The following is a 23,527-nucleotide window of genomic DNA, read 5'->3' on the forward strand; positions in this document are numbered from 1 at the left end:
ATATTATTAGAAATTTATATTCTCCACATTCAGCAGTCACAGCCAGCTACAGTTCTCACCATTAAGAATTACCACTCACAGTCCCTAATGCGCTAAAAATGGGGAGAAAGAAGACAAAAAAGCAGCAAGAACAAATGGCAAACATCAGGCAAATGTTGTCTTGAGCATAAGGGAAAATATTTTTAGAAAACAAAAAAACATGAAACCATCTTCCACTTTGGGAAGTGCTTTTCTATTAAAGGAACATCAGCATAAGTTATGTGTTAAGGATAAGAACACACAGCTGAAACATATGGCAATAAGATTAAGCAGAGTTTTTTTATTGCTTTATTATCTTCTCATACTGGGCAAAAAAATATAAACCCACAAACCTGCAGCTCTTAAAGCACTTACACATATGGGAGGAAAAGAGCAAGGAACAAGACTGAAACATTCTGTATCTTTTATCATCTGCTGCCATCTGGAAATAGGCATATTTTCTACAAGGTCTGGGACTGTGGGGAGAGCTCTAGGTGAGCAAAACGAATGACAGAATGGGATTTATTTCAAAGCTAATACAGTAATTTTACTTCAGTGGATTCTTGATCTGTACAACTGAGGTATTTTATCAAAATAAAGTATTTTCATATTTATACTCCTAGACTTTATTGTACTTCCCCATAAAAAAATATATTATTGGAACATACATACAGTGAGAGACCCTACTGCAACAAACGTACTGATGCAGGGAAAGACTGCCTTTAACTAGATGGAAATCGGCTTGCAATCTCACTAGAAGAGAAGAGGCAGCAGCAGATACACACAGACAGAGAAGACAAGAATCAGTGAGGAGATGCTGGTCATTGCAGTAGCTCTCAGCTCCATGGGAGCATAAGGCTTGTCAGTGCTCACACACTATCACGTGAGAAATCACAGCAAAGGGGACCTGCAGGAGGGGTTTGCAGGTATAGTGATCTGGCTGGGATGGAGTTAATGTTCTTCATAGTAGCCCATATGGTGCTGTGTTTCAGATTTGTGACCAAACCAGTGTTGATAACACACTGCTGTTTTAGCTGTGTCAGTGCCTTCTCCATTCCTCACACTGTCCTCCTAGCGAGTAGGCTGGGGATGAGCAAGAGGCTGGGAGGGCACAAAGCCAGGACAGTTGACCCAAACTGACCAAAGGGATGTTCCATAACATATGTCATGCTCAGCACTAAAACTAGAGATACTTTCTAAAGTAGTTATTGCTCAGGGATTGGCTGGGCATCTGTCTGCTGGTGGGAAGTGGCCAGTGATTGCCTTTGCATCGCTTGCTTTTTCTATTTTTTTTTTCCCTTCCCCTATTAAACTGCCTTTGTCTCAACCCGTGAGTTTTTCTCTCTTTGCCCTCCTGATTCTTTCCCCCATGTCACTGGGGATGGAAGCGAGTGCGCAGCTGGTGGGTACTTAGTTGCTTGCTGATATCAACCCACCACAGCAGGAAAGTAGTGATGCAGCTTTATAAGTGCATATAAGAGCATGCAAAGCATTATGCATGTATCAACCTCTGGGGTACGTCACTAGTGACTGCCCTCCATCCAGGCTTTGTGCTCCTGATAACGACCTTCTGAGTCAGGCTGTTCAGCCAGTTTTCAGTCTACCTCAGTGCCAACACACTTAGCCCATACTCCATCAGTTTATCTATGAGGATGTTATGAGAGAAAACCTTACTAAAATCCAGACAAACATCCACTGTTTCTCCTCATCCACACAGCCAATCCCTTCATCATACAAAGCTATCGGGTTGATTAAACATGATTTCAGCTTAATAAATCTGTGCTGACAAGTTCCAAGTGTCCTTTATCCACTCTGAGTTTGAGTTGACAGCTATTTATGAGACTGAAAAGGATTTTAGTCTTGACAGGCAACAAAAGCTCTGAAGGAAAAGGTAGATCTGTGGGACATCAGCACAAGGATGGCTGCTGAGCTCACAGGTGAAATCGCTGAGAGGTCAAGGTAAGAGGTGAGCAATGCTGAGCAGAACCTGACCTCGAAGCTGAAACGGGACAGGAAGCTCTTCCAAGGGCAAGCAGGAGGAATGATGAGAGAATTGTGAGAAGAATTAGGGAAAGGTAGCAACATGGAGGCCAGACTTCTAAAGCATGAAAAATGACAGTTAAAATAACTGACCACCTGAAAAAAAAAAAAAAAAAAAGTAATTTTCACATCAATTCAATTAGTTTTTTTTCAAAATACTTTGGTATAAAGATTACTTGGAGCTCTTTCACTGCCACTTCAGCCCCCATGCAGCAGTAAGCTCTATACTTAAAATGGTTGCTCCTGTTCACAGAAAGTATAGCTCCTGAGGTTCTCCATGACCACAAAGGGCCTGCGTTAACCAAGTTCATCACAATCGTAGGTATACTACTTCTGCTGACATTAACAGCAAAGCTTCCAATAACTTCATGTTGACTAAAACAATATGCTTTTAAAATGTGGGGAGCCCTAGTCAGAAAAGTCCCAAACAATGATCTGTAAGGTCATGGTTAGCAGCATGACCATGGAAGTCACCACTGCACCACTTCAAAATACGAGCTTTAAAACATAGGTGAGGCAGCCTCTAAGAAATGCTGAGGATGGGCAGCGGTTGACACAGTACGGAAACTGCAATCTAGTACAAGGTGGTTGTATTGTTAAACAAGCAAACACTAGACATATATTATTAAAGGTCATCTTTAATAGAATTTAAAAATAGCTATTGCAAACTTTATTTGAATAAAAACAAGTCAATGACAATTTTTCAAAATCCTGTGAAACAGTCTAGTTCCTTAATATTTGTTTTATTATTTGAAGACAGAAGCAATTTGCATAGCTGGCATGTTAGTTCATCTCTGCTCAAAACAGCTCATAAAAGCATTCTTCTTCTACCATTTCTGATTTGATCAAAAGTGGAAATGTGTATGATGATCCTAAACTAGATCAAAGTGGGCATCTGACTATGTCTTAAGGCAGACAAGAATTTTAGTTCAAACTGCTTGAGGCCTGATATGGAAACAGATATATGCAATAGCCAATAGGACAGCTAATGTATGGTACATCAAACCTGCTTATATGATACTTACTTTGGGCCAGCATTTTTTATATTTTCTTCCTCATATTAGTATCCCACCATATCTAATACTAAAAACACAACAAAAAAATCAGTTCAAAATATAACATCGTAAGATCTGAGCAAGGCTAATGAAGTTTCTGGGTAACCACTAAGAAATAGAGAAATAAAATGTATGATTTGAAATTAAAGAGAAATCTTAACACTGGAGTTCTGGTGACTCAAATGTAGCACATAAGCAATTAATGCTCATACACTTGTGAAAATAATGAGCTATCCATTTGGAAAAATAATCACTGGCTTGCTCTAATACAGCTCACTGTCAGACTTTACTGCGTAGAATAGCATTAGTGCAATTACATTTCCAAGTGGCACACAAAAATAAAATAAACTGAATAAGAACACTGAGGTTTTGACATATTTTGACATGGGAAAAAGCGAATCTAGTAACAACTCAAAAGACCTGATCACATGACTGCTGTTATATTTTATGGATAAATTACTAGTAACAATATCTAATTTCAAAATCTTCTATGTATTTAGAGGACTAAACACATAAATATGGTTCACTGAATAAAGATTTATGGTAGAAGAGGAAAGGGTATAACAGAAATATTATTTGCCATTAGAATTAAAATTGAATATTTTTCCTTAGTGTTTGAGACAGACACATAGAAAAGTTATGCCATTAGGCACCAGTTCCTTTCCAAATATAATCTTTCCTACAAACCTAACAGTATATTTTGAAAAACAGAATATCACAGAGTGTTGTTTGTTTGGGCACTTCGTGAAAATCTTGTATGTTTTTAATTGCACACACATTGCACTCTGTAGTACACTGGAGCCTATATAATGGCTATGTATATATACACATGCCTTCTACAGGAATCTTTTTAAACCAAGTATTGTCAATATTCATACCAACTTGAAAAACACATCTGGAAAAATATTACTAGGATAGTATTTTGAAAACTGAATGAGAACAATTTTTGAATCTTAGGTTCAGTTTTCAACAGTGACTTCCAAGGCAAAAGAGAGGCACGTAATCTTTGACCTTGGCTCTTCTGTTTCTCCTGCACCAGTCTGGCCACTTCTCCCTTTAATCACCTGCCACTGATGTGCACAAGCCACAGGCTCCTGCTCATGAAGTAAATGGGAGTGTGGTGGTGCCACGCAGGGAACCAAACCAGCCATCGAGCTGGACCAGCATGCAGACTCCAAGGTGCTGTAAACCCATTAGCCAGCACTCGCCCCCTGTTCTGTACAACAGTGTCCAGTAGAGGTTTCTAGATGTCACCCAGAGAGAAACCTCAGCTAAGATCATGGATGACAGTAAAGGTAGAATTTCGGGGGGAGATCCTTTAAAATGCATTAAGTTTGTGTTTTAAAGTCAATCCTAAATAAATGAGTATTTCTTACTGATTTAACAGTGTATTAATGGCCCTGCACAGACCATGTCCAGCACGTGACAGCATGTGGCTGAAAAGGGCGCAGGAAGTACCAGAGAATACTCAGATTTCAAAGAAACAGCAACGACACAGAAATGTTCAGGCAGTGCAACATGAAGATTCCATCACAAAATACCTCTTCCTGACTGCTTTTAGCACCGGTCCTTAAAGACCCTGTTCCTAAAGAGTTCCTAAAGATTTTTTGCTGAAGGATTTCCTAGTAACTTCAGTGGGAGCATGGCACCTCTAACATCAAAATCTGACTTTATAGAGCAATGGAAAAATATATATGCTGAGCATTTGGGTAAAGGTTCTTATATAACGATAAGGAAAACAAAAAAAGCACTATGCCACATAATATTCCCTTTCCTCTGTTCCAATCACTGCCAAAACACAATACAAAAATTGTCCTCTGCAATTCATTCAAAGCACTAGCTGCAACTGTAAAGTGGCTGAAGGCATCGGTGTAGGAATGTTAAGAGCAACCTGGTGTAAACATTTGTTTAAAATCACACAAAGTACACTGTTCCTTTAAAATAGCTTAGTACAGAGGCAGATTTGGATGTCGGTAATGATATGCCTGTTGTATAGAAAAAAGTAAAATAAAAGATGATGTTTGTTCACTGACTCTGACAATTTCCATGACGGTGCATTATGACTGATGTTTCTTAGCATGGTGTGCAAGGCAGCCAAGAGTCATTTAAAAACATGTTCTGTTTGTCTCAAAAGCAAATGTAATGGAATACTAATAAAAGCCACACTGAAATTAGGTGGAGCAGTTTAAATTCATTTTTCTGGAGGATATTCAGGAAGGTAGGACAGCCTGCAAAATAAAGCTAATTTATTCTTATTATCTACTGCAAATGAGTAGTTTATCTCCAGTACATTCTAGAAAATAAGCCTCTTTATCCTAATATTAATCAGGGATCAATGATCCTCTTAGAAGTTCTACATATAGTAAACACTGAAAGTGTCAGGTTTGGGTTCTTGAAATTACATTAAATGGAGAAAAAAGACATGTCAATGTTGCTGTCTCCAAAGGCAAAAAAAGACCTGCTTTCATAGGTCACCAAGAAATCAAACCCACAGCAAAATACATCCCAGTTTAGAGCGTGAATGTTTTCCAGATCTTACACTTGGCACAATTCAACGTATGCTTCCATACATGGGTAAAAGATTTGAGACACAAGGACGTGTTTCAGTTTACATCTTGGTTGCTATTAGCTTTGGACCTGTGCAAACAAGGGCATGAATTACAGAGGGTCAGATCCTGAATCCTACTGACTAAGTAGTGCTTTGGATTTCAATAAATATGGTATTACTTCATGTGGGTCAGAGCAGCACAGGCACTCATGTTAAGGCACTAAAAAACTATTCAGGGGACTAGATGCAAAGTGCACCCAAGACAAGTAAAAAGCATGAACTGACTACAAAGAGCCAGGCCTAAGATCTGCCAGAGAGACAGAACAGAACCATAAGTTTGTGAAAAACATTACAACTTCTAAATACAGCTAAAGTAAAACAAATAATCCCACCTAAACTAGTTTTGAAGTTTAAAACCTACACCTCAGTATCAGAAGGCACCCAGTTTGGGAAGTTCAGGCCTCTTCCCATGCTACTATTCACTAATTTCTTTTGCAAACAAAAGTATAGATGAACATAAAATACAAAAATATATATTTTAAGCAGTAGCAACATTTGAATAAAAATTAGAAATTGCTCAAGGAGAGTGACTGCCATATTATTACATGTGCACACACACACACTTCGTCTCAAAAAAGTATGAAAGAAAGGGAGGCAATAGCCTTAAAATTTCTACCTCTGTTAGTCAGCATGGCAGCTATTAACTTAATTAACTAGGAATGTTATCAGCTTGGCTTCCTTCTCAAAAAAAAGTAACCATTAGATATCACAAGCAGTGTTCAAGAAGGATAAATTGGCTGTCAGATAGGGAAGATGTTCATACACTCACTCAGGAGGGAAGAACTCCCAAGCTCACACATTTCCACATTCATAAAGACCTGTAATTCTCCCTACATGCAAAGAGCAGGTGTAAAAGTGCCTGTTGATCTTCATCATCCCTCTCCTCCATCCCACTTCAGCAAAGCACTTAAGCATACAAGGATGTGTTTAAAGTTAAGCAAGCATGTCAATTGTTTTGCTGGACTGAATGCATGTGCAGCCCACACCTCCTAAAAGCCTCTCCCACCAAACAACAACAGGAGTTGCACGCACAGATGGCATTCAGGGCCAACCAGCTGACGTGGCACAGAGAGCAGTAAACAGCTCTTTAGGGTTATGCCACTTAAATCGTTGATAAGACGACACTGCAAATGCAAGACATAAATGATGCCCCACGGTGCCATTTCTAGACTTCCAAAAACCAGAAAAGGATCAAAGCAACTTTCATTCTGCTGGCCATAAATATGCCAGTGGACACCAGCATTCTCACATGGAAAGAGAATTAGGTTTGTTTCTGAATAACCCTGGAAAAATGATGTCTCAAAAACAGAGTCCATCTTTGATACATTTACAGTGAAGCCTTTCAGAGTAAAATGCGTGAGAACATCCTGAGGCCTTATTTTCAAACATGATTAGCTTATGAATTGGCAAAAAATCCACCTAGCTTCACTGTAATGATAAAAAAAGACTGACAATTTTCTGGAGCATTCAGCAGTTTGTGAATGCAGCACTTTCTGGCTCTTGGAGCTGCTCTGAAGCCAGCTCCTTTTATTTTTCATATTATTCCCCATGAGAGCATACAGTGAAATTCAATATTAATGTTAAGTGTCATGTGTGCAGAACAGAACAAGCGAGCTCTGATACCAAGCTCCCAGTGCTCTGCTTACCAACACCCCAAGAGAGATGCAGATAGTGTTTCAGAAAAGCACGGTAAATTAACATACATTCCTAAAAACCAAGCACAAAGCTGGGGTAAAAAGGGAGTGGGAACATGGAGCTAGGTTTGTATTTTCTCAGCTTGCTTTCTTGGTAACTCTGTGCTTCTTCAGAAAATAACTTCAGTATGAAACTAACACTTGTAAAGTTTTTCCAACAGACACTTTAAGAAGTTTTCTGGCACAGCCAGAAATTTACCATATGGGCCAGCCCAGCTCTCCCTGAACGCAGCAGGAGTTTGGTCACTGTAATCACTAAAGACAGGCTGGTATCTGAACATAAAATTTTCTTTGGACAATTTATGGAAACCTTAGATGTGAAACATAATCTGCTTCCTTTTACAGCACCCAACTGCACAGCAAGTTTACGTGTAGGACAAACAACACACAGAACAAGGAGGCCAATGAAGAGTGCTGAAGCAAGGCTGGTGAACCATCTCGGTGGCAAAGACTGCAATCACTTTCACAGAAGTCACAAGGGGTTATACTTTGCATTACTTCTGAATTGTAGCTTCTCACTGCTCTTCTCCCTGTTCATAAAGGTTAGTTAACGTTAGTTAATGAACTTCTGAGAACTGACCAACAAATTAGCTTCACAAATAAAGCATTTTTAAAGGATGTACTAAACTCTGGTGCAGACCTTGTCATACACTGCAAAATGGTTCCCAGAGTGGGTGTTTAAGCCTAGGCATTAATCTTCTTCCAAAACATCAAAATATTCTCAATACATTCAGTCAAATCCTTGGTGAAAGGCACACTTTCACATACTCAATCTCAACTGCTAGACCCAATCTGTTCACAAACATCGGTCAAACATTTTAAAAGGAATCTTGTCCCTACCTACACACCCCCATGACAAAGGAATTTGGATGCTTACCTGGCAGCTTACTAGCTATGACATTTAAGAGCTAGGTCTCTCATAACTGATGCTTTCTCTCTCACTATTATGTTTGGGAACTTCAGCTTCCTGAATCTGGGACTGCCCACCTCACCTAGGCTCCTGCTCCTGTACTTTGCTCCCCTGTTCCCTGAAGAGTTGCTACAGAGTCAAACAGACTAGAAGCCTGGAAAATTGTATTAATTTCAAAAATATCAATTCATGGTAATTGCTCATAAAACAAGCTTTTGCAAGGTTTGATTCCCATAATGGGTTTTCTGGTTTGTAGGTTTTCATTCCAACTGGGGACACTGCAATTTCTTTTTTTATTAGTAGTATTTTTTAAACTGAAATGATATTCAGTTTCTTTTCAAGCCTCAAGATATTAAAAAATTACAATGAAAGATGTATCTTTATGGGCCAAATGCTTACCCAGCAGTGACACCCAACTAGCTCTGAACAAAGTCAGGTAAGAGAAGCAGCAGTCATTTGAATGTGCTGAGTAGCTGTGTATATTAACCCTGGCAGATGTCCTTGCTGTCACTGCTGTATTGGCATCCAAGCCAGTTCTTATACCTATGCCAGCTGTAATACCTGCCACAAAGACGAAACTTTTTTGATAAATGCCAGAGCATCAGGACTCCATAGACATCTCCTGGTTCTGAATATGACATGAACCTGACTGTCACCATCACATAAAATATACACCTGCAGCTTGGGACACCAACTAGGAGAGTGACAGAAAATAATAGATTAAAATAAAAGCACATTTATGTATTAGATAGGAAGGAGTTCTCTCAGGAGAACTCAGAATCATGGCATATGTATATGTGTTGACCAATAGTATATCTGTGCTACACAGTAATAAAAACGGTGTCTTGTAAAATAATATTTGAAGTAATTTTTTTTTCTTAAAGTCATAGAATCATAAAATGGTTTGGGTTGGAAGGGACCTTAAATATCCTCTAGCTCCAACCCCCCTGCCCTGGGCAGGGACACCTTCCCCCAGCCCAGGTTGCTCCCAGCCCCGTCCAACCTGGCCTTGAACCCTTCCAGGGAGGGGGCAGCCACAGCTGCTCTGGGCAACCTGTGCCAGGGTCTCACCACCCTCACAGTGAAGAATTGCTTCCTTATATCTAATCTAAATCTACACCATTTTGGTTTAAAACTGTTACCCCTTGTCCTATCACTACAATCCCTGATAAAGGGTCCCTCCCCATCTTTCCTGCAGGCCCCTTTAAAACCTGGAAAGCCACTATAAGATCTCCCCGTAGTCAGAGCTTTCTATTGCAGCACTGATTATGTCATACAAATTTTAGTCCTTAAGGATATTAATTCCTATCCTTAAATTTATATTGATTTATTAATTGAGAATTTATGGATACTAAATGTATTTAAATATAATAAAAATATTTAAACATGTGCATTTATATATGACTTTTTAATACACATACTCATTAGCCTGTCTAACATCATTCTTATAAAAGACTAGATCCTGAGCTCTTCTCCTAGGAATTGAAACGTGGAAATTAGTTTTGGCCACAGATTGTGTTTGTCTCAAATAAAAATGGCTCTAATTTATTAAACCACTGGGCCTTAAAACTCCATGATCTAGGCTAATAGACAGTGTAGTTACATCAGCTAATTTCCTACTTTAGTTTAAAATTCTGTGATTGAAGGTTTTGGTCTACATAGAATAAATGTGATCCTCATCTAGCTAAAGTAGTACACATCACAGCACACTGGTTGTCTTTTGTCTTGTGCTAAAGCCAACCAATGTGAAGAAAAATGCCTATCTAACTTTTTTACGCCTTATCTCAAACCAAGCCCAAATCCTTCATAGTATTTCAGCTGGCTGATGTAACAAAAACCACTCTAGTATCTTCTCCAGCAGTCTGTAATCTTTCTCTGCTTTTCATTTTGCCCAAGAGCTTTGTATAGTGCTGCCTTTCTCTAACACACACTCTACGCACAAAAAAAAAAAAAAAAAACAAGCAAAACCAAAACACAAAACAAAACAAAAAAACACTAAATCAAAAAACGCTGAAACTGTTCTTCACATGTACAACTTTTTTACATAACTATAGAAATCAAACCACTGGCATTTTCTACAGTGAAGGACTCTTAGTTTAAACAAGAAACAGATGGAAAAGCTACTTAAAGATAATCATTAACTTGGTAAGTGAACCACAGTGGAGTTCCTGCTTCATTTTGGTAGTTTTGGGAACACACTGGGCTAGATTGAAGCCAATTTATACCAGCTGACAATTAAGTTATGTTGATTCACATCAGCTGAGGAGCAAACCCATCAGAACAATAAACATATATATATGGGAAAACACTACTATTTGTTAGAAAATTTGTCATGTCACTGTTCAAAAAGGCTGCAGTTCAATGAAAAAAGTAAATTTCAGTTTGATGTGGCTTTCTCTTCACTGAAATTTGTCCTATTTCAATAAAAAGAAACTTTCTTTTAAACTTCTGAATCACTAAGATCCATTTGGAATGACTGACACTTACTAGGTTCATAGTAATCCACTACAGTCACTGAAGCATCTTGGATATTTGCCACTTTGAAGTCTCTCACAGCCGGAATATCCACACAAACCTGTGTTTCATTTAGCTAGAAAAACAGAAGAGAAACAACCTGAGAACCCTGGTGATGGTGGTTTCATGAAAGAGGTCAGGACTTCTAGATCAGAGGTAGTCCATTCCTAAAGACTTGGAGTCAGGATGCATGTAAAGATGCCTATCTCATTTGTAGTCATTTTGGCCAAATTACAGACTTCTTGAAATGTCTGCCTTCTTATATATCATTCCTAAGAGGCTTAATCTAGAACCCCCTTACAAATATAACTAAGTTGTACCTATCCAACTAGTCTCACTAAACAGTGGAACTATTAATTCAGTGTGAATAGCAGATGTTGATTTCCCCAAAGAATACAATCATAATGTCTTTCCAAATTTAAACCAAACAATGGCAGAGTCGAGATTAACATCACTACAAACACATTTCTTTGTTATTTTCAACTTACAGAGTCTAAGTATATGTTGACTTTTCCATTGTCCTTTTCCATCTTCTTAACCGTATTGTCTAATGGAATGAAATCTGGTGACACAGAGAAACCACTGAGTAAGCCAACCTCCATGAGGACCATACCACTACTGGGAGCTGTGCCAGAACCCAAGTACCTTTTCAAAACACAGAAACAAAGAAACTTTTATTATAAATAAGAGTAGTCCACTCTCCAAGAGACTGTTTGCTCATTACATCCCAGCTATGGAAGCAATAATGCTTAAGAATATTTAAAAAACAAATAGAACAAAATGCCAACAAGAAAATTTCTAACGATAGAGAGATAATAATTGATTTCTCTACTATTCTGCCTGATAATTTCAACCACATATGCAAAAGCAGGTTTAGCACTGAGAAAGTTACAGTACATAAATCATATGAGAGACTACACTGTCACCACTAGGAGCTTTCCATTGGCATCTATAAGTGGAGGTTTACATCACAGATATGCAAGAAATATTGAGATTAAACACATTTCAAAAGAAGTAATTAAGAAACCGCTGTAGGAACTCTTGAACTGAAATATACATATTTCCTCTTATGGATGCATTGTTTTGATTTTATTCATTTTTGGAGCATGAGATAAAAGTATACACCAAAACAAGTCTCACGAAGTTTTTCATATTTCCTTCACAGAGATTGATGGCTCCATTAACAATACTATCATCAGATTATTTCTCAAAGTTCCAGTTTTAAAATGCATTGCCATGTTATTCATCCAGTTTTGGAAAAAGAAGATTTAGTAAACTAAGTTCTTTCTTTTTTCCTAAATAATGGTTATTATTACATCTTCTTCCATGGTGAGAATCAGATGCTGGACTAAAAAGCTTTGCTCTATTGAGCAAGAGTTACATGCTATGGTGCACAACAGAACTATCGAAATGTATTTCTAGTGTTCTGTGCTACAAGTAATACCTACATGACCTGCAAAAGATTGTATTGTATTGCTTTAAATTAAGCAGGTGGCAGAAGAGTTTCTACCCCACCTTGGCATGGTGGGTAAGTGATTATTGTTATACTAGAATAAAAGTGTCCCCAGTCCTCATTTTGAAGGCCTGACAGTAGTTGAAAGTAATTGAATAAAACTATTTCTTTGTAGAGCTGGATGGTTTAAAAAAAGGGAATACTTGCTTTCAAAGCAAAGCTGTTAAGCCTGGCAGCATGGTTGATTGAACACAGATATGACTTTGAAAGAAATATAGCACAACTGCTGACTTCAGTTGGCTCATGAGATTAGAAACAAATGAAACCATCTGTTGGATTATGTGCTGTGCCAAAGTATCTGCTATTGAAAACAAATAACTGAATTGGAACTGGATGTAATTATTTCTGCATAATTACGAATAAAAGGGGAGGAAAATACCCAAGGTGTCTAGCCAGCCTGGGGTGCTACCAAAATACCAACAGGTAACCAAACCAGCTCGGTATTGCAAAGAAGTGAATAAGATGTCCCGAGAAGTTATGAGGATCTGGGTCTCTTAACAAAGAAGAGAGACAGCTTGGGGGTGGATCCTGGTATCATCTCTTCAACTCTATGGTCTCTTAAAAAAGAAAAAAAAAAAAAATCACCATGCAAGAAGGATAACCAATAAGAGGAAGAAAGAAGACTTGAAACTTGTTCCTGAAAAGAACTGAGAATGTTTTGAGTTGATTTTTATATTTCAGCAGTTCAGCGATATGAGATCTGTGTGAGACCCTCTCATAGATGATGCAAAGAGGAGAAAAGAACACCAAGCTAGTGTAGGCAGAACGCATAAACAAGAAAGTGAGTAGAACCATCAGCAATCAGTTTCCCATGCCTGGAAATGGTATGCAGGCAATAAGACTGACCAGAGGAGAAACTGGAAGCCCTGGGTATTTGTCTCCCAGACAGTCAGTTAGCTCCTCTAACCAAGAATCACTTTAATTTGAATGAGACATCATCTGCTCCAGTGTCATAAATGACACCCAGTCAAGATGACCATGGCCAATCACTATCAAGCTGCTTCAAAGTAGGTGGAATATTCCGCAGATCAGAGAAAGAAAAAATTGCAAACTTGCAGCCTCCATTACCTGACTATGCATAACTACAGCTAGCTAAACTGGTTGAGACTTCAGCAGTCTTTCTGTATTTGCCTACTTTGGTTTCTCTACCATGAAGCCACAACATATTGTAAAGATTATAAGTAGACCAACTTTAAAATAACTCAGGAATTCAATATAGATAATGCATATATTATATACAATATATAGGGAAAAAAAGAAGAGGATGACTAGTCTATCAAGCCAAAGGAACAGAGATGAAGTCTCAGCCTAAAGAATAGAAGCACAGCCTTACTAGAACTTATACCAGTCCACTTTCTGTGGTAAGTGTTGATGGATCTTAATGTTCCAAATATTCTCCTGGGGCAGTTTTATAATGCCACGAGATTTTCCCCTATCCTTTGAACACTTCGCAATTAAATATCATCACTCTAGTGCCTTCCCAGAGAGATGGAGCCCTTTCTGTCTGTATTCCTGAGCCAAAGGTCTTAGCTAGAAAATCAGAATGCTCAGCCAAGACTTACCCCACACCCATCATGTAAGCTCTTTACATGTCAGGAGTTTGTGATAGACTTTTGAAAGCTGTTGACACTTCATAGAAAACTTTAAAAGAGAACAAGCCCATTCTATTTCAAGACCTCTCATGTATTCTAGTGTCCCTGCTCACCATCTGTATCACTGAATTGGTTACCAGAAACACATAAAAACAGGGACCTGGCTTTGTGCCTGCTGGCCATTTCCCAAATTAAATGAATCCTCTCTGTACTGAAATCATATTCACCATAGCTGATTATTTGTATGACGGTGTCACCTAGAGGTTCCATCTCCAGTCACAGCTCCCTTATGGTAGGCAGAGCATAAAAATATTTCTAAGTGTATGGTGTTTAAAGTTTAAATAAATGAAAAAAAAGGGGATGCGGAGGAAAGGAATGCAAGAGTAATCGTGGTGGATCGGGTGATACTTTGCAAATCTTGCATTTACAGAGAACCCATTATAATGTCACAAGATGAAAACAGTATTTCTAGAGGAAGTATGCACAAGCAGATGGAATCATAAAATACAAAATTGCAGTCATCTCAACATCCTTGTAGATAAGACAGAAGATAAAAACATATATAGAGAGATGTGATGTACTATAGAGTTTTCTGTGAAATATGCAGTGCTCTTTAGCCACAATAAGAAGTGCACACTGAAGAAACTGCCAGAGAACAAACATTTTCATATATTTCTTTTAAACACATGTATGAACGCTTTCACAGCAAGTAAAAATAAGGCAGCTAAGCAGTCAAAGAATCAACTTCATTTAATGACTGGCTGACCTAAGAATATGCAATATGACTGTTCAGTGTCACCTGTTTTCATCTGATCCAAATTCTATCCAAGTAACATCTGGTGGCTGTTCTGTGGACTCTCAGATGATAGTTCAGCGGTCTCAGCCCAATTCTTAAGTTTTTACTGAACAAGAAACACCATCCCAGATGCATACCTCCCCTCCCTTATCCAGCAGAAAGAGTAAAATTAGCCTGGCCAGAAAAACTCATCACCTCCTTCAACTCTAGAATGATGCTTACAGTATATTATATTACATTACCAAATACATACTATAAGACATACTGGTAAATAAAAGACCATGAAGGTAGTTACACAATAAGAGAAAACCCCAGTTGAATTTATCATCATTATGTAAACATGATTTTTGACTCTTGCCAAAACTGTTCTGAGCAAAGTTTATTAATAGACATGACCAAAGAATGATTACTTCTATTTCACGGTGTTTTCAGCACTTTAGAACTTCCTTCCCTCTTCAAAACAAAGGGGGAAAAAAAAAAAAAAAAAAAAAAGTATCTACTTCTAGATCAAAAGCAAAGCATTCTGTTCATGAAAGGTAAGAGTAATGGGCAGTTGTCACAGTCTGCTACTAGAAGTTAGAATGTGGAAGACAGTGGTTCAATTTTCAAGTCTGTCCACAGTTCTCCATATAGCTAAGAAGCACTTGCACCAAAGAAGACTTTGAGTTTTTTCTTGTACTTCACACAAACTCTTCCACATACCTCTAACATTTAGGGTACCACTCTTTATGCATACCACTGAAAAAACATCACATGGCCAGCAACAATTTTGCACAAAAGATCTATCACTGTTTATTGACTTATGAGTTGCTTCTTAGTTAAATTACTGCCATTTTTACAAATTCTTTTATTCTCTTTAGTTATACATTTATATCCCATACATTAGTAAATCCACACAAACAAATGGATAATTTAACTCATATTAAATAATTTAAAAGCTGTATAGACAAAGAGGTGTATGAGATACTCCAACTGAATTACCTACCTTGTGCACACATTCAAGGTCAGATGGTTTTTATCATCTTTGTCATCCTTTACATCAACATTCAAGTCAAAGGCTTCTTGTTTTTGGACAGATCTGAGCCTCTGATCAGTGTGTTTTGTGTTGTAAATCACATTGAGCTGTGGATTGCAAGTAAAGGCATTAGATGACATATGTAAAGCAAATCTGTGTGGTTAAAACACTAAGTTTCTATCACTGTAACGCCAGAGGAATGATCATATGAGACAGGATGCATGGCCTTGTATCTGACAGTTGCACACATGAGATTCATATGAATTCTCTGAGCGAAATATCCTTTCTGAATACTTTATAATGCAGCAGAACCAACGCAATTAGCAGGACACAATTGGGGCAAACACAGGTGAGCTCTAGGACAACCTGCAATTTTCTCCCTAGTTGTTGTATGCTGCTTTATAACGTGCACAGCTACTTTCTGATGGCGTGAAATAAGATGAATAAAGGCAAACTTCAGAAACCAACACCCACTGGGTTAAAAGAGACAGGCTGTATATGAAAGCAGAGCAAGAGCAAATACATAGCGTATGTACAGAATTTGTCTTCAGTCTTCATGTCACAGCATTCATACACTCAAAACAGATGAGGAATAGCATGTTACTCCAAGCTCAGAACAACAGTTTTCTTGCAGTTAAGTGGTTTCATCATCTGGCTCATCTGTGCAAAGACAAAGCTACAGTCTCCAGTCTGCCTCAAGGACAGAGGTCTTGCTCTTTCTGCTCAACAACTGCCAAGCTCTGCTAAGTGAGCCAAGTAAGGAAGTATGACAGGATGTCCAGTGCAGGACAGAAACACTAATATAAAATAAGGTCGTATGTTAGGCACAGTTTGAAGAGTTTCCAATTCCTTTAGTGTAGATGTGTATGAGAAGCTTGAAACAGTGGTCAAAAAGTGGTAAAAGTAGAAGCCCTTAAAAGAGGTCTGAATCATTAGGAGATTATCTCAATATCCTATAAAATTACCAATGCCAACAAGCAAAGCAGAAATGCTGGAGCTGAAATTGAGCAACCAATGAGTACTCTTACATTATCAGCCATGACAGAAAATTACGCAGTAAAAAACCAGGATGTACTGCCTACAGAATTGAACTTGAAGAGGTAAAGAAACAGCTGAATTATTACCTGCGGTGTTTCTTTAAAGCTGCCTTAGTATCAGACTGGAGGATGACAAGTGTGACAGCAATTTTTAAAAGAGTAATGGGGGTTTAGAAAACTGTGGATATCAAGTAAACTCGGTATCTGTACCAGAAAACACAACTGAAACTGTAATAAAGAGCCAAATTAGTGGACAAATGAGTAAATATGACATGTTGGAGAATAGGCTGTTGCTATAAACCCACCAGCTACCTGAATCAAATGAAAAACCATGGACAATGGAGCTCTGTCAAGTAAAAGCTACCTGGATCTTACACTGGCATGTAGCTGGTTAGGAAGATTATTAGACAAAGGTATGTGAACAAAAGAAGCTACCAAGGGATAAAAGGCTATTAAAAGACAGTAATAGAGGGTGGGAATTAATGTTCATGAGAAAGAACTGAAGTCCTAAAGCAATCTGGGCTGGGCTGCCACCATTAAACATATCTATACACGATATAGAAATCAGGTTGAATCCTAATGGGATAAAGTTTGCTGATTATACTAATTTACTTGAGGTAGCACAGACTAGGATTACTGCAAAGAGTTGCAGAATGAAAGAATTTTTATGTACATAATGATGGGTTTTGAACTGATTACTACCAGATCTGTTTATTATTTAAGAAATGGTAAAGTAGATGAAAATTCAGCCATAAATAGGTAAATTGGAAGAAGGACACAGTAAAGGTCTACAAAATAATAACTTGCATAGGACAGATGAATAGTAAACAGTTTTTCATGCAATTCAAGATTAAGTTGTGGAATTCCTTCCCATAAGATGCTGAAGATACTAAACTGTACAAGTGCTGAAGGGCAAACTTCACGGAATCAAAATTTTCTAAGCCCACACAAACTATCTCTAGCTGAAAGTCTCAAATAATACATGGCAAGAGGTGGGAGGCAGTCATGTAACATACTACATGTATATATTACATGTATTTACCTTCTTATACTATCTCCTGAGCATTGACCTCTGGCTGTTGGGGAAAACAGAACACTGGGCGAGACTGAGCTTTGCTCTGACCCAACACAGTCCCTCTTATGCCTTCTCTCCAAATACAAGAACTAAGGGAAGTAGATTCAAGAGGAGAAGGAGGTAGTGCTTCTTCATGCAATACACCATTAACTGCAAAACTACGTGCCACAAGAAGCTGTGGCTGTTAAAAGTTTAGAAATATTTTTAAAGTTACATATTTATGGAAGAAAAAAAAAATCTATCAAGAAACTTTCTGCCAAGCCAGAGAGAGCACACAGAGATGACCTGTGGATTGGGAAGACCCTGTGTTACAAATTGATGAGGGGCAAGAAGGTATATCAGTGAAATATCACTTCATGCTTGCCCTGTTCTAGTAGCCTTCACTGGTCATCCTCTCTCTATTGGCCACTATGTGATACAGGATAATGATTGTTATCAGTTGTCCCAGCACATCTGCTCTAGTGTACTCGTGTATTTATACCCAATAAAAGACACCAAAACCGAAATTTAACTTTCAGGAAACATTCTAAGGTGCTTCAGACTAATTAACAACCGATGTGATGTTGATAGCAACTGCAGCATCCCTTTGCTGTGACACAAACAGGAGACCACCTCTGACAGAGGACAAGAGAATGGGTTGCTGAATCAGCACCTCAGTGTGATGAATCAGAAAGCTCAACTTTCAAAGCCCTGGAATAGCAAAATCAAATACAAGAAACTAAGAATATACTTACTATCAATGTATAGTTAACATAATTTGGCAAAACAGCAGTTTTCACCGACAACATACAGTTTTCACATATAAATTAATAATCATTACCTGTTCCTTCAGTCTTCTCAAGATAAAACACATAGTGGGCAGAGGGAGATATTCTTCTTTGATTTTGGTAGAAAAATAATCAGAAACTGGCTCAGATAACTCCCCTCATAAGACCCCAACATGCACTTTGCTTGGCTAAGGAAAAGGGAATGAAGAGTGCTTCTGGAAAATCATAGTCCCTTTAAAACAGTTTCTGGCAGCAAATGGAACACTGTCAGTCCAAATTTAAAGGTTTGACAGGGGGTTGTCCAAGTTATAGGCTAGCAAGTCAGTTATAGTCTAGCAAGCCTGTGCAGACAGGAATCTTTAATTCCTGATTTTTGCTTTTACTGCTACATCTCTCACTCCTTGATATAAAAGTTATGATCTTTCTTTCTATTTACACACATGATTCCTGTTGCCCTGCCCTGCATTGCTGAATTTAGCATGCTGTATGAGTACAGAGCCAGTTCTGTACAGGCACTCAGGACAATCGTGTGCAACAGTGAAGATTTATCCTGTACAACTGCTCCGCAGGACAAGACAGTGCCAAGGATGAAGCCAATCTAGAAAGTCTGCCAGTTAAAGGCATGCAGAAAGTTTGGTAAAGACAAGTTGGCAGTGCCTCAACAATCTGTCATCACAGAAACAAAGCTGTTTAAACTTTTGCCAGAAAAATCTAATGAATGGGAATCTGCCAATGGAGGATGTCTGAAACCACATACCGAACAGGTCAATCAGCTAGCATTTTCATGGAATAAGTTATTGCTGTTATGGTCTGACTTTCCTTTCCCAATTTCTCATGACAATGAAGGAAAAATCCTTTTCACAACACAGAGTTTAATTACAGCCTCCTTTATACACTCTTAGTTTGGAGACAGAAGGTTATTATACAGAAACTAGCATTAAATCAACAAAATGAGCAACTGCATCTCTTCTTAACCCTTTTAAGAAGGAGCTACCAAAGCTCAAGGCAGAACTGGTCCAGACTTGTCATACTGCAACCAGTTCTGGTGAGAGGACCAAGAAGAGAAAATTAAAATCTAATCTTCTGCACGAGAGAGATGCTCGTAACAGTATCTGACCCAATCAACTGCACTAAATTTCAAAAACCATTACATTTATAATGCCTTAATCAATGACTCTCCCTATCCTTTTTGTTCTCAACTAGCAGAACAAATGGGCTTGATTGAGGGCATGAATTCAATGAAATAATCTCCAGTATCTGTCTGTCCCTTTTTGACGACTTAGTATCCACTCAAAGTGTAATAGAGAAGTATGTGTGCATTTCACACTGTGCCTTTTTCAGTATCATGATACTGAGTAACATTCAGTCCATTGCCTAAGTCTCATAAAAATACACCGTGTGGAAAACACGGTCTGTGCTTTTCACGAACAAGTAACAGGTGATTCTCAGGTTTTTTCTCACTCCCTCTCTATACATGGCCAAATCAATGAGATCTTGTTCACCTATCCACTTTGCCCATACCCATCCTCCTTGAGCCTGCCCACCCTCTCCTTGGTTGCTAGTCCTGGATTTCAGCGGCATTCTCCTTCCTTCCTTCCAGAAGGCATGGGCTATGCCGAATTTTTGAGGCATTTGCCAAGCCCAGTTCACAGTGTTTCCAGACAGCAGCAAAGTGCTTCTTCCAAGACTTCCAGCAGGCCACCTAGGGAAGATCATATCTTCAACTTCTTTCTCTAGAGAGTGCCTTTCAAATACCCTAGCCCTACAATCATCCTCTCTTTCCTCCTGCAGAGTCAGTGTTTTAGGTTATCCATAGTATGTGCTCACATAATGAAGGAATGAGCTAGGAGACTTTGTTGACAGCAGGACTACAAAGCCACAAGTAAATGCCTGCTTTTGAATTATACTATCCAGAATAAGTATGTTTTATGAGATCCTGCAGGGTCAAGAGTGAATGCACTGCCAACTCACACACAGGGTGAGATTTCTCAGAAAAATAAGTGGTTGTTTTTTTTTTTTTTTATAAGAATCCATTCTATTGCGAAAGCAGCCTTTTCCATTAATGGACTGAATCTTGTGTTTTGTGATATTTAAATGAATTACTGTTTGGACATGCTACGTTTGGCCAGAAAGTCAAATCCCAGAGCAGTGAATCTCACGACTGTACTTTGGCGGGCCTAAGACAATGAAACCCAGCTGAAGAAATGTGATCAAAATGTCATATACTATCTGATTTATTAAATGCAACCCACATCTAGCCTGTGTCTGGGAAAAAGAGAAATCTCATTCAAACGGCATTAGTGCTCTTTCTTTTAGAATACCAGACTTGCCAAAGGAAGCTGAAGGAAAGAACTGATCTCAGCAAAGAAAAGGTTTTAGAGAAGTTACTCCAATGTGTTAAGTACAATATTTTGAAACAAGTCACAGCATCTCTGATTCGAAGCTGCATGAAAAAAAGCAATAGCACATTGACCTAAATGAAGAAGATAATCTGGTGTTGGTTCTGGAACATTAGTTAGTTAGGAGTACATTTGCATGTCCATACAACAAACGAGGAACTTAAACCATGATGCTATACACCTCTAAGGAGCCCTCTAACCACAGAGTCAACTACTGGCTATTCTGGGTAGAAGACTTCTGCTCAGTATTCACCAGACATGCTGTTTTGGATGTGAAATTTTCCTGCTAGCAAAAACGTAATTGGAACCAACGTGCTTCCACAAAAGGCATTAATTTCAACAAGAAACAATTTGCTGAAAAGTTTTTGATCAGCTTGCCTGACAAATTAGTTGACCTAGTATCAGGGAGTATATCCCAACAATGATTAAGGTTAAGTAGTCGTAACTGTTCTGGAGCCCCACTTTGTTACATTCCACATACACACACTGAAACCACAGATGTGTGAATGCAGTCCTGCTGAGTTGTTCATTCCTATCTTGGCCTGCAGGTCTGAATCTAAGTTATCCTCTGAAACTTTTGAACTTTCCTGTAAACTTAATTTGCACTTCTGGGAATTAATAAACATGGGACATAATTTATGGCACCGTAGGTTTTGCAGACTGGTGCTGAATGAATGAGGTGTATCTCTAGCTGCTATTCACTGCTGATAGGCAGTTGTGAAGGTTTCTTTGTAAAGGTCTTTTATCCAAAAGTGTATTTACCAACCACCACTATGTTTGCTTGTTTTTTGTTTTTTTTTCCCAGATGCATAAGAACACTGAAGCGAAGGTCAGGTTGGAAGGAACTTGAGATGGAATCTGGCCTGGCATAAAACTTCGAGACTATAAAAGGCGGCCTAAATTCATTTTCCCAAGTATGACTAGAAGGAGTTTAATAGGAACTCTGTCTTGTTTTGCGATACACTCAGCGATTATGAGTTTACCTATATGCTTTCAATAGAATGAACCTCTCATGCTCAGAGACTAATATTTCTGTATTATCCGTATCTTTTTAAAGGTCTTCTCTTTCACCTGTGTAGTTCTAAGTCACTGTCACAGACAGGACAGCAGGGAAGACAGACCCATTAGCAGTCATATCGAATCAGATCCAATACTGTCTTCACAAATGATATTTCTCATAGGGTTAAGGAAAATCTTGGCGGTAGAATTTCTTCATAACATAATCTCGTTATGGGGGAAAAGCAAGCAGCTGAAAAGGCTATTTACAGTTTTCTAGTTCTAAATAGAGTACATGCTGATCCCAGCTTAATTTGTTTAAATATAGTAAAGATGTTTGAATTTATACTACCAAAACACAGTCTTCTGCAGGACAGGCAGAGAGGGGATCACTATAGCTCCTTCCACTCTTTGCCATGCCCCCACTTTTAGCTGATGCTAAGCATCTATTACTGTTGTGGGATCCTTTGACTCTGTCTTTCACACTCTTCTGCTCATTTCTGCTTGGTCCACATGCCTTTTTTAAACTCTGACCTTTGTACCTGCCAATGTACCACTGCAGTCCTTTGTCTTGGAAACAGACACTGCGTTTCTGCAGGACAGGGTTGCTTTGATATGAAAGTGCCCCAAAACTGTCAACCATCCAGTAGTACTTAAAAGTCCAAGCCATTGGACATAAACAACCACATGAATATGTCCATTCACACAATATTTGGTTCACAGCAATCTTCAGTTAGTAAAGTGCTTTGGTACTGATTTAAGACACTTCAAAAGATTGTTCTTATTAATGCATTTTATAAAGCTTCCAAAGTATAGCTTCCTTATAGAAAGCATATCTTTAGCAAGAATAACTGCATTGCATACCTGAAAGACAGCAAATCCTGTTCCCTCTGCTGCGACTGTAATTGTCATTGGTTGAGCAGGGGCAATCTGAAAGAAACAGGAGTAAAACAGTATTTTCAAAGTACTTTCAATTAACAGACTTTAGGAAAGTATTCCTTGGTTTCTACAGTACCTCCTTGGTCTGAAGCAGAAAACGGTTTCTAGTATCAACTGAAAATATTTCTGGCATTTTCAGAGAAGGTGCTGTCACTGTTATATCCATTTCTGTTTTGCTTGTACTGGTGAGAGCTGCGAATAGACTCAAGGCTTGCAGGGCCACCACCGTGTCCTGTTGAGAGAAATAAATCCTTCTGTATTAAACAGAAGAAGCCTGTGCAGTGAACCACCTGTGTATAGGCCATGCCTTGGGGAGTTCACGGTCCCTGCATTGTCCCATTTGTTGATTATGATGGAGTCTTCATGACGTCACCTCCACATCTCCATTGGGATTCCACTGGCATGAAGGATCCCAGTACAGAAGAGGGATGGCAACAAAGGACAAGAAGTTAGCTACTGTGACATGCAATGGAGAATGAGGGGGGAGCCCAGTAAGGAAGCTTTCCTCTTGTGCAATGTATGTGGAAGACCTGACATGCTGGTAGCCATAACAGTCAGA

General features: G+C 38.6%; 1 protein-coding gene across 1 annotated transcript in view; it reads right to left on the reverse strand.

The window, feature by feature from the left end:
• Window positions 1-2,678: 2,678 nt before the first annotated feature.
• CD109 (CD109 molecule) overlaps window positions 2,679-23,527 on the reverse strand; it is an 83,268-nt gene continuing 62,419 nt past the window's right edge. The window contains exons 28-33 of the mRNA XM_033002757.2: window positions 23,045-23,200; window positions 22,894-22,959; window positions 15,726-15,862; window positions 11,328-11,484; window positions 10,813-10,915; window positions 2,679-7,945 (exon numbers count right to left, since the gene is read on the reverse strand). Coding sequence (XP_032858648.2) covers window positions 7,755-7,945; window positions 10,813-10,915; window positions 11,328-11,484; window positions 15,726-15,862; window positions 22,894-22,959; window positions 23,045-23,200 — 810 coding nt within the window. The 3' untranslated portion in view covers window positions 2,679-7,754. The remainder of the gene's footprint in view (window positions 7,946-10,812; window positions 10,916-11,327; window positions 11,485-15,725; window positions 15,863-22,893; window positions 22,960-23,044; window positions 23,201-23,527) is intronic.

Source organism: Tyto alba, unplaced genomic scaffold (genome assembly GCF_018691265.1).
Source record: "Tyto alba isolate M040663 unplaced genomic scaffold, T.alba_DEE_v4.0 Super-Scaffold_40, whole genome shotgun sequence".
Taxonomy (NCBI): Eukaryota; Metazoa; Chordata; class Aves; order Strigiformes; family Tytonidae; genus Tyto; species Tyto alba.